Raw genomic sequence first — 12,221 nt, 5'->3', positions numbered from 1 at the left:
TATATGCATTTGAAATATTTAATCCAAGTAATGATGAAGAAAAACTTAAAAAAAGAGCTAAAGGTATCAAGCATTCAACTTTGAAAACAATTACCTTCGATGATTTCAAAAAATGTCTAGATGATCATATTAATTTAATACATGAGCAGTATATAATTAAAAGTAAGAATCATGAAGTAAAAACTATAATACAAAAAAAATTATCTTTAAGTTGGGGTGATGATAAGCGGCAATTATTAAAAGATAGTACTGACACACTGCCATGGGGATATAAACTGCATGATGATGAAAAAATGGGAATTGTAGATAATGAAGAGAAAGTTAAAAAAATAGGATTTAAACGACAAAAATTGCAATAAAAAAAATATATAAATAATTACAAAAATAAATATTTGTGAAAATAATTTCAAAAACTGTAAAAAAATAGAATTAAGGTTTTGTAAATAAAAAAAGAAATTATATTTGTATTATATTTGTGTTTTTTGAATTTTATTTTATATTAATATTACATTAGTGTATTTTAAATATCGGATTTATCAATCCATGAATCATGTTTTGAATCAAAACCCAACCACCTGATATAATATTTATTTCCACGTTTTTTAATGATTTTTTCAACTAGGTAATCATCTGGGTACTTGACTTTACTAAGTTCTTCATTGTAAAATCCAGCCTCGATTGGTTGATCCTGATAGTCTACGAGTTTATACGTCGTTGGATTGGTGTTCTGTACTGTTTTTATTGTAAAAATTTCTGTTGTCCAGTTCGGTGTATATCCTTTCTCAAATACATGCTTGTACTTGCTGATTCGGACTTTGTCTCCAACTTTAAATTTAGTTTTCTTCTGTACTGACTTTGACTGTAGTGGTTCGTAAATATTTTTTAATATTTGTTTTTCTTGAGTGGTAGATACATCAATCGGTTTCATTTTGATGGTTCGATGCTTGGTGTTGTTGTAAGTATTCATTAAATCATCAAGTCCATCAATTCATTTGTAGCTGCCACAAGCTGAGAATTCTCGCCATATTTTAGTCTTAAGAGTTCTATTGAAGCGTTCACATATTGACGCCTTTAAGTTGCTAAATGTTGAATAAAGATTTACATTGTGTTTCTTCATTAAATCTCGAAATTCTCTATTATAAAACTCCTTGCCTTGATCCACATGGAGATTCTTAGGGATACGACCTTGCTGGAGTACAGACTTCATAGCACTAGTGACATCCGCACCACTTTTAGACTTAATTGGAACTGCCTAGGCATACTTTGAAAATATATCTATGATTATAAGCAGGTATTTGTATCCTTTATTGACTATTGCATATGGAATCATCTCAACCAAGTTAGCTTGCCAAGTCTCATCGAGACCTCGGATGTCAACATGACGACGTTTATAGTTCCTGCGAGCTGGTTTGTGAAGCTCTTCAGCTATCACTGTCTTTTTGTCGTTCATTGAGTTTCTCAGTGAGATATTTGATATTATTTTGGTGAGAGGAAAGTACTGCTTTAACTTCCTCAATAGTTCAGTATTACTATTTCAGAATGTAAATGTGAAATAATCTCTTTCTGTTCACTGTCTATACTTTTATTCAGTTCAGACATCTGTCTCAGTACAAATTGCACTGTTGCCGCATCATGTTTATTTGATGGATTACCGAGATTGCACAGTCTTTTATTCACAATGTTATAGTTTCCATCAGAAGTTACATTAAAACCTCTTCCAGCTGGACCTCGTTGAGCTGACTTGTCATTGTCCAGTGGACGTCCAAATATATCGATGCTCATAGTTGTGAATACTTTGACAGTCAACGTGTGAATGATATAATTTTCTAAAAGCTTTTTAATATATAACCCCAACCTCTCTAAGTTCTTTAATAATTGACATGATTTCATTTGTGTGACTTGGATTCTCAGCAGCTTGAGACGCCATCAGCAGTTGCAAACGATCAACTAGTTCATTGGGATCATCTCAGTAAACGTAGTCCATTGGTAATCTCTGTTTTCTTGCAATCGTATATTTTGGTAATCCTTTACCGAACTTGGTGATAAAATCAGCAATGTATTTATTGAACTTGATTGTTGTATCTTCATAAATGGTACGATTTGGATCATAATTTTTCCTATGAGCGTTGGTATGTTGAATTATGCCCAAGTACTTTTTCTTATCATCTGGGGTGATGAGTGCATCCTCTGGTGATTTTCTAAATAATAATTCCAACAACCCAGGAGTTATTGGATAATTTTTTTCTTTGATAGTTATTGTATCATTTGCAAATGAAATAGGTGAATCCCCCATATGCATTTCACCACGTTTTCTGCGTACACCATATCTCATATCATTATCTTTATGTTTTTTACTTAAACGTTGTAGATAATTAGTGAGAAGAAGAGGATTTCTCCGAGCTGGAGTACTTGTTGATGGTGGTAGCTGAGTGATAGCAAGTGATGTGTTGTTAAATGAACCTTCATCTTCTGATATTAAACTGTTGTATACTTCTGGATCAGCATATAAAGATTTTTCATCTTCTTGTTTTATTCAACTTGTAACTTTTCAACCTCTTCTTTTTTAATATTTTCTTCTTTAAGCTTTGAAGATTCAACTATACTCTGAAGTGGTGTGACAATGGGCTTGAACATTTCCTCCATGGCTTTTTCAGCTGTATCTTTGCCTAACTTCAACATCCTGTGATTTCGTCGGATGGCATCGCTGGCTTGAGATATCTGATGCAGAGTATTCTTCTGCTTTGAAATTTCTTCAGGCTTCATGTTAACAGGTTAAAGTCTACAGCATGTATGACTATCACACTCTAAAGAACCTCAATTTATACTAATGAAGCAGTCGAATCCTTTTCTATATTTACCAGTGTTCAATTCACTGTCTTTATCTATTACCACAAACCCATATTTATTCCAGCATGCCGAGCATAAATCTCTGAATAAGTTGTATGACATGTCTGTATTGACATGATCATCATAAATATGCTTCAGATTCATTTCATCTTGACGGAATAGAACGAGAAAGTTTGCGTTATCTCTAATCAGATGTTTAGGTATTCATGTATAAGTTTGACAGAGATAGAAGCTGTCCACATCCTTATGTCGACCCATGCAGAAAAAAGCCTTGATGTGATCTTGTTTTTCACAAGCAACATCATCAAATATCATCAGGGAGTTAGGCTTAGCATCTTCAGGCTTGATTACAGCCTCATGTTCGCTGAATGTAAAGAATCCAATATCATCAATCTGTTTGAGCAGTGTCTCCAGAAACTGATACTTTGGTTGATTAAGAGACTTTGAGTAAAGATATATATTCTCAAACCTCAAACCGTTTGGATGTACAATAAGAGATAGCAGAGCATTCGTCTGTCCACAGTTGGATGGTCCGCAAAATACAGCACGTATACTGTTTGGAAGTAGATCACCGTGTCTCTTGAGTTTTTTCACTCCTGTCCCTTGAACAATTTGATCAAAGTTAATAACTGGTAACTGAGCTCTTGCTTTCTTAAACTCCATGACTGCTCAATTAATTCTGAGACTTAGAGGTATAAATACGGGCTTATATACATCATCAAGTCAGTCTTTGATGTGTCATGTCTGAGAGTAGACGTGGTAAAGGTGTTGTCAACAATATAATCAACAAGCTCCCATTTGAACTTCACATACCACGGTATCAATACTGTGGTTCGGGCACAAAGTTAGCCAAGAGGTTAGCTCGAGGTGATCCAGGTATAAATCCTTTGGATGCTGCTTGTAAGGAACATGATATAGCTTACTCAAAAAATCGTGAAAATTTGGAAGCCCGTCACGAGGCTGATAAAATTCTTGCTGAAATAGCATGGCAACGATTTCAAGCAAGAGACGCTGCTATTGATGAAAAAGCTACTGCTTGGAGTGTCAATAAAATCATGAAGTTGAAAAGACGTTTCGGTATGGGCCTTAAAAATACCAAAAGAAAGACAGCTGAGCATAAAATAACTAAGCGTAAAATAGTTAAAAGAAAGATAACCAAGCACAAAACAGCAAGAAAAAATCAACCGACTCAAAATGCAAGTGAATTTGATCACTGTGATATCAGAGATATTAAGCTGTTCTTGAACTCTCAGAGTTATCCTTATGGGAATTTGAACCTCAATATTGCACGGAATCAGTATGCCTTAATGTTTGACATGTACACAAATTTCCAAAGTGTTTACTTTGGAAAAGAAGCTGAACCGTTACTGGATAAGAAAACATTCTTGAGTATAGCGCCTCTGTATATAATCGATTGCTCCAAGCAAAATGAGTCAATCAAGTCTGGACCCGTGGATATACGCCTGGAGTTTGAATCAACTAAACAATTTCCTAATGATACATCAGCTTACTGTCTAATAATACACTTTATAATTTCGTTTTAACGGTATTTTGTATCAATTTAGATGTTTACCTTTTGGGTTATCCTCCAGCCCTTACATCTTTACAAAAATCATGAAGCCAGTCATTAATTTTTTACGACTAAAGGGCTGGCTGTCAATTATATACTTAGACGACATATTATGTATTAGCAATTCATATAAGTTGTACTACGACAACGTAAATTTTACTATGAAAAAAATTATTAGAGAAATTGGGATTTATTATCAATTATAAAAAGAGTTCCATAACGCCGAGTAAACGGTGTAAATATCTCGGTTTTATTTTAAACTCCGAAAAATATTCAGTAGACTTACCGACTGAAAAGAAGTATCAAATATTAAGAATTTTAAACAGATTTGAAGCGGGAAAACAATACAAAATTCGCTCCTTTGCGCAAATACTGGGAACTCTAGTCGCAGAATCACCAGCGGTAGAATATAACAAAGTCTATTGTAAAAGACTCGAAAGGGCTAAGTGGCTAGCATAACCGTAAACAATAATAATTTTGAAGCACATATGAAAATAAAACACGAGGTACTAGAGGATTTTGCTTGGTGGAAAACTAATATATTGATTGGGACTAACCCAATACGAACACAAAAATATAAAATAGTAATATCATTTGATGCTTCTAGGACAGGTTGAGGCGCGGTATCAAACTCAATCATCACCAGAAGTTTCTGGAGCATGAACGATAAAAATTTCATATAAATTATCTTGAACTCTTAGCGGCTTTCTTCGCATTGAAATGCTTTGCATCGGAGCTCTCTAATAGTGAAATATTAATGCGTATAGATAATACGACAGCAATCTCATATATAAACGAAGCTGGCGGAGTGAAATTCCCTCATTTAAGTGAACTTGCGCGAAAAATCTGGCAATGGTGTGAAACCAAAAAGATCTGGATAACAGCCTCATATATCGCATCTAAGGAAAACGTCCATGCCGACGCTGCATCTAGAGTTATTAACTTAGATATGGAATGGGAATTAGCTGATAAATATTTTAAACAAATTACTAAAAAGTATGGTTCCTTTACTGTTGATTTATTCGTTTATAGGATTAACTCAAAGTGTAAAAGATTCTGCTCACGCTACCCAGATCCAGAGGCATCGATAGTTGATTCGTTTACAATTTCATGGACGAGAGAACAATTTTACGCTTTCCCTCCCTTCGCCGTTATTCTACAGACATTAAGAAAAATTATTAGTGATGAAGCAACTGGAATCGTAGTCGTTCCGAATTGGCCCACACAAGTGTGGTTCCCTTTGTTTACTTCTCTTCTGTGTGAAGATCCACTAATATTGAAACCATCACCTGACCTTTTACTTTCTCCTTGCAGGAACAAAAGTCATCCCCTGGCACACAAACTTTCTCTAGTGGGATTCAATTGCACCATCAACTCTCAAGCAATATGAAGGAAGCCTTAAAAAATGGGTGTTATTTGCCAGGGAAAAAGACTACAACATCTTCGATCCTAGTAGTGCAAATATTATTGAATTTTTAACGAAAAATTTCAATGAAAAAGCAAGCTATAGAACTTTAAACTCATCACGATCTGCTATCTGATTAATAATAAAGAAAGACATATCTAAAGATATCCTTATATCCAGATTGTTTAAAGGAATCTTCAAAAGAAGACCTACCACGCCAAAATATTCCACCACATGGGACACAGAACAAGTTCTGGAATATATAGAAAAACTGGACTCAATAAAGGATCAAAAGTTAAAAGTTGTTTCAGAGATCGCAGCAACGCTCTTAATACTTGTAACGGCTCATAGACTCCAACCTATCTCTGTTATTATAATTGATCACCTAAACAAGACTTCATCAGGACTTCAAATAAAGATCCCTGATTTGATAAAGACATCAAAGCCGGGAAAAAACCAGCCAGTTCTCACAATTCCGTTTTTTAAGAAACGACCTAAACTTTGCGTAGCTTCTATAATCCTACACTACCTCAAGCTTACAAAATCAATTAGAGGAGAAAACAAGAACTTGTTTTTATCTACAAAAAAACCACATAAGAAAGTCAGCCCTCAAACAATTGGACATTGGATCAAGTCATTATTATCCAAAGTAGGCGTTGATACTAAAGAGTTCAGTGCATACAGCACAAAACACGCCGCTGTTTCAACTGCTTACAGGAAAGGAATTGATATTGATACAATAAGAAGAACAGCAGGTTGGACGGAACAATCAAAGACGTTCGCACGTTTCTACAACAGACCTCTGACAGAACCTAGCAATAAGTTTGCTTGACAATATTATCTAAAAATAATTAAGCATGTTTCCTGTTTATAAAAAAAAAAAAAGTTTTCATATTTAATAACAACTATAATAACATTCAGGTGTTTAAATGCATTGCTAGTTTTCAAGAATTGTAATTTATTTGAGAAAATAAATACAATAATAAAGCGCTATCACAGACGCTAAAAATCTACAAGTTATCAATCATCGAGAACGAGACGCGTAGTATAATTGAACGATCAAACGAGCCCACCGAAGGCGGGCGAAGTTCGATCGAAATTATACGAAGCGTCTCGTTCGAAGATGATCATTTCCCACCCAAAGAATCCCCCGTCCCTTAATCATCTTCGTAAAAAACTGTGATATCGCTACATAAAAGACACTAACAGACTCTAAAAGATATGACGACCGGTAGAGGCGCGCGCGAGCTACTGGCCTCGGTGCGCGGGAATATTTTTTAATTTAAATCGAAACGTTGTGAAGTTTAAGCATACTTAACAGTATTACAAGTTATCAATCATCTTCGAACGAGACGCTTCGTATAATGTCCATCGAACTTCGCCCGCCTTCGGCGGCTCGTTTGGTCGTTCAATAATTGTTTTTTTCTATCCATTTTTGTAGTTGTAAATTATAAAACATTGATGCTTAAAAAATAAACAGTTTCTCCGGTTCAAGATAAGCTTATGAGTGATAAATATTGAGTTTCGAATTATAAATTTTCTGATAATATTTTTACGACATAAGACTTATTTTTCAGATAGCATATTTTCGAAAGGAAAGATAAAAGTGTCTTATTTTACAGTAGCTAAAAATTGTTATTGTGTACGATATTAAAAATTCATTAAGTAATTGTAGAGATAACGCCTAAGTCTTGATGAAAATTATTTAAAAATATTATAATATTATTGATAAATTAAAAAAAATATTATTTTTTTGTAATATTTTATAAATTATTTTTATTGTTAAAAATTTGGCTGGCTACTTCGTGAATTCAACTTACTATTTATTTTTGTACCTACTGTGTTAGAAAGAAGTATACAAAGATAATATTCCAGGTATATTTGAGTGACTACGCCTATGGAAAAAGGATCAATTACAAAAGGATCGAAAGTCGATAGGGGCCATAAACACTTGTCTAAATTCACTTTATAAATGCCAATTCGAAACAAATTTCTATCTCTATTTGATCAAAAGATAGCGAGTGACCATTGTTTATAAATTATGATAATAATTTATGAAAAAAACAAAAATTTTTCTTCATCATTGCGTTCAAGAAGGTTCAGCTAATCACCAAAATATTCAGCGTGAACAAAAAATTTGAATTTACGATTTTACAGAAGTCTAAAGTTGATGCTTGTTTTGAGACCCCAAAAAAACCCCCGTTTTTTACTCTTTTATTGTTTATATTTCTTGTCAAAAATTTTTTATAAATTAGCAATTTTGGATAGAGTTACATAAAACTTTGACTCATCGATCGATATCTGTCATATTTCAATGACATTTTTTTTAAATATAAGTTACTCGCGTTTTAAAAAAGTAGTCAATACTTTTTGACTGTATAGTAAGCAAACATTTTTTTGGATATCACTTGAAGTGCAAAATGATGTTTAACAATACGCTTAAATAGTTGTAAAATAAAAAATTTAATGCACTTCCTATAGGATGTCTTGGTTTGCCCTGCTACTGTTTAATAATAAAATGATTATTGGAATAAATATGTGGTTATAATTAGATTCAGTGAAATAAGCAAATCAAGAGTATCAAAATTGAATATAAAATTAATTTTTATATTATATTTCTGATAAATTGATTTGATACGTTATGTACTTCATAGAATCATCAATACTTATAAGACGACAGTATAGCAGCCGGGAATTTCAAGACGCACTGGGATCATCAAAGTTAAGCAGTATTGAGCGTGGTTAGTAATTGGATGGGTGACCGCGTCGGAGTTATAGCTGTAAAATCATCTGTAATAATTTTTTTTTGGTTACAGGATTAGGTACGACGAAATCAAATATTATATCCCTAAAAATAACCACATATTTAATTAAAGGTAATGATATATAATTTAATGTTGTTACATGTAGTTATACATGAGTTGTGACATGGGAAATTTTTCCCATCTATATTTCATTTATAAAGATCATTTTTTTTTAGTATTACTTAGTCTAGAGTGTTGGCCAGGCTGATGGAATGCTGAGATTCGACACGCCTGTGTCGCCCCAAGTGGTTTCCGATCAGAATGCAAAGCTCGAGGTAGAAATTAAGCCGAACCGCGCCAAATAAATTAAATTAAGTATGGATGGATGCGTCCAACAAAAATTTACGATGTATTTAAGAGTGTGTGAGAGAGAGAGAGCGAATGAGAAAAGCGACCGGGCGAACCCGCAGTTCAGTTCGCCATCAACGACCAGGGAGACATCTGGGAGTGACAACGATCAACGAGGGAAACCCGGAATCGGAATCTACGAATGACAGGACGTTGAAGCAACGGGAGCACATCGAGGCTCCACCTGAACGCCGAATGGAGGACTAAAGTGGGAATCGACCAACCATCGACCATGGAAATTTATCCGACAACGGCTGATTGGACGCGCAGCTTCTTAGCTGCGCTAGAGAAAAACCACATGTTGCTGGAAAACTAAACAGAAATAATTCAATTCTGATCTGGATACCGTTCGAGCTAATATTAACACGCCGATAAATTTTTGTTGTTACACTAAAATCAAGCTAAGACGGATTATATTGGAATTTCATCCGCTTACGTGTTGAATTTCTTTAATTAATTAATTTTGAGTGTCGATCCCGCCGAAAGTCAGTTTCATTGTGTCATTGCCGTACACCAGAAAGCCAAGAATTATACCAAAAGTTTTTGGTAATTTCGACAACGAAAAATTCCGTTGTGACGCCATCGCCGGGAACCTCTGCCGCCTGTCAGCACAGCCGACACCTGCTTCCTGGACTTTCACACCGTGACGAGAGGTCGACTGAACGGGGTAAGTGCGGTCGCAGTTTGTTAATTTACCTGGGTGACTTCACCGCGACCCGCGATTAAGCCGAGATCGGATAGGTTTCTTACCTGTCCGAGTTACAAGCTATAATTGTTTATTTAATTTTTTTTTATATAACGTTTGAAACAAAGAAAGGACAACTAATTACGATTTTGAACTTAAGTCCGATAATAATTGTGTACCGAAATTCAACAATTGCGTTGTTGAATTCCGGCTTCGGGGTGACGTCAGCCAGGTGTCCGGTGCCAATTTTTTTTTGTAATACCTGCTGTTGAGAGACATTGTATACATTTATCGATTTGTTTTGGTAAAAATTTGAGATTGCCTGCCGCAGAGAATTGGTGTGGCGGTCCTGCCGCCTCGGTCACGCCACCAACGGCCAGAAGTCCAACTAGACCTACCAAAGCGCCAGTCATCGGAGCGGGAAACCCTCGCACTACTATCACAAAACAGTCCCGCACACACTCAAATTCTCCCGCCTTTTCATACGCCATAGCTGTGGCGTGATTTGGTGTTATTGTAATATATGATGATTATTTTTATGATTACAGATCTCAGTGTGTGATTTGACTAACATATAGATTTAGACGCTAAGTACTATTGTATGCAGAAATAAGTGAATAAACACCATTAAATCAATTAATCTTGCAAATAATATCATTACCATTTTTATATACAGTGTAGTACAATATAACAACTACATTGGCTCGACTCGAGGGCCATCTAAGAGCGCCAATAGACACTATACCTCGAGCTTTGTTCCCGTGTACTGCCCGACAGGTAACCACAGTTACCGACGGTCCTGTTATCCGCCGCGGATGATAACTGATTGATAGATTGTGCCATCGATAATATATGTACTGCAGATCGATCCACTTGATAAATTCATTCCTCAATTGCGAATTGAAGAAAATTTTTTTTTTGTTGTAATTATTCGACTGATTTCTTGTGACCGACTGTATTAAATTCGTTATTGTTTAAGAAGGAAAATAATTTTTTTTTGGTTGTTAATTTGTTTGCGAGGCTCTTATTCGATTCGTTGTGTTTATACTTTTATTGCGTACTAGCGATATTGTTCGACTTCGAGTGCGGTTAAATATAGTACCGATTCCGACTGGTCTGATTTTGGCGATTTTAATCGAATTTTGAACCATTAATTAATTAAATTTTTTTTTGTTACTTTTTTTAATAAATTCAAAGTTTTGTTTGTTAAGAAGGGACAATAGAAACAATTTTTTGTTGTATTGATGAATTCATAATTTGTTTGTTAAGACAAGAAAAGCGAAACAGTTATTTTTTTCTGTTATTTTTTTTGATAAATTCAAAATTTTGTTGTTAAGAAAGGACAAGCGAAACAATTATTTTTTTTTGTATTGAGAAATTCAAAAATTTGTTGTTAAGAGAAGAAAAGATAAAACATATTTTTTTTTGATAATATTCAGATTTTTGTGATATTGAGAATTGCCGGACCTGCGTAATTGTTCGATCTAGTTCATTGTTAATTAATAAACATATTTGTAACAGTCCCTGCGCATTAATTTTTTTTCTTGGAGCTGTCTCAATTTGTTTTTTATCTCTGGTGGTACAAATATTCCGAATCGATTCCTATACCCGCTCTACAAACTTTAGGATCTCTTCGACATTGACCTGCCGCCCATCGACGATCAATTGTTAACTTCCGAACCGTGGAACGTAAAGTTCCTGGCGCCCAACAATCTACGAACCAGGTAAGCCAATATTTAGGTGGAGCTCCCCGGCGCTGTCGACGCCAGTGCCGTGAAAAAGCCATCATAGAGTATATAAAATTATATAACTTATATATGATTATATATAATTAGACCTGGCCAATTTTCAGGTCTAATTATATATAAGTTATATTATATATAACCATATATAATTAGGCATAATCATTTTTTTCCGGGACGCTATTCAATGCTATGTAAGGCTTTGAGATCATTTACAACATTTAATTCCTGAAAATTGCAATTGACTAGATGCCAATGACGAAGAGCTCCAACAGCGTTTAACGCTTTTTCTTTATCAGATACAAAACAATAACAATTATTATTATTATTATTATTATTATTATTATTATTATTATTATTATTATTATTATTATTATTATTATTATTATTATTATTATTATTATTATTATTATTATTATTATTATTATTATTATTATTATTATTATTATTATTATTATTATTATTATTTTGTTATTAAATGCTCAGGGGGGTTATCCCCGGAGTCCGATTCTCCGAGGGCCCAGCCTGAGCTCCATCCGTTACTGCTGGACCACTCCGCACAACAAGGCGGTTAGTGATCACAGCAGGCCAAAGTCATTTCCCTTAAGAGACGGAGAGAACCAAGTAAAACAGCCTTCTGCATCCTAACTGCCAAGAACTCAGCTTTTGATGAGCAAGCTGGAACTTTGGCAAGTGAGGATACAAAAGACTGTTTCATCCCTCCTAGGACGCCAACAATCAGGACGACAAGCTTGACACGGTAACCTGGGTAAAGTTTGCCAATTTCAAACGGGAGATCCTGATATATTTGTCTTTTGTG

At 34.6% G+C, this 12,221-nt stretch overlaps 1 protein-coding gene across 1 annotated transcript; it reads right to left on the bottom strand.

Annotated features, from left to right (window-relative positions):
• Positions 1–520: 520 nt before the first annotated feature.
• LOC141528910 (uncharacterized) lies at positions 521–928 on the bottom strand. The gene has a single exon (XM_074245193.1). The coding sequence runs from the start codon at positions 926–928 to the stop codon at positions 521–523; it is 408 nt and encodes a 135-aa protein (XP_074101294.1).
• Positions 929–12,221: the final 11,293 nt, after the last annotated feature.

Source organism: Cotesia typhae, unplaced genomic scaffold, assembly GCF_013202065.1.
Source record: "Cotesia typhae breed Kobodo isofemale line unplaced genomic scaffold, CoteBio_Ctyphae contig_44, whole genome shotgun sequence".
Classification (NCBI taxonomy): domain Eukaryota; kingdom Metazoa; phylum Arthropoda; class Insecta; order Hymenoptera; family Braconidae; genus Cotesia; species Cotesia typhae.
This window is presented reverse-complemented; position numbering and strand designations above follow the sequence as displayed.

Excerpts from the sequence above, each read along its gene's own strand:
- LOC141528910 (XM_074245193.1), bottom strand. The coding sequence starts at position 928 with ATGAAACCGATTGATGTATCTACCACTCAAGAAAAACAAATATTAAAA.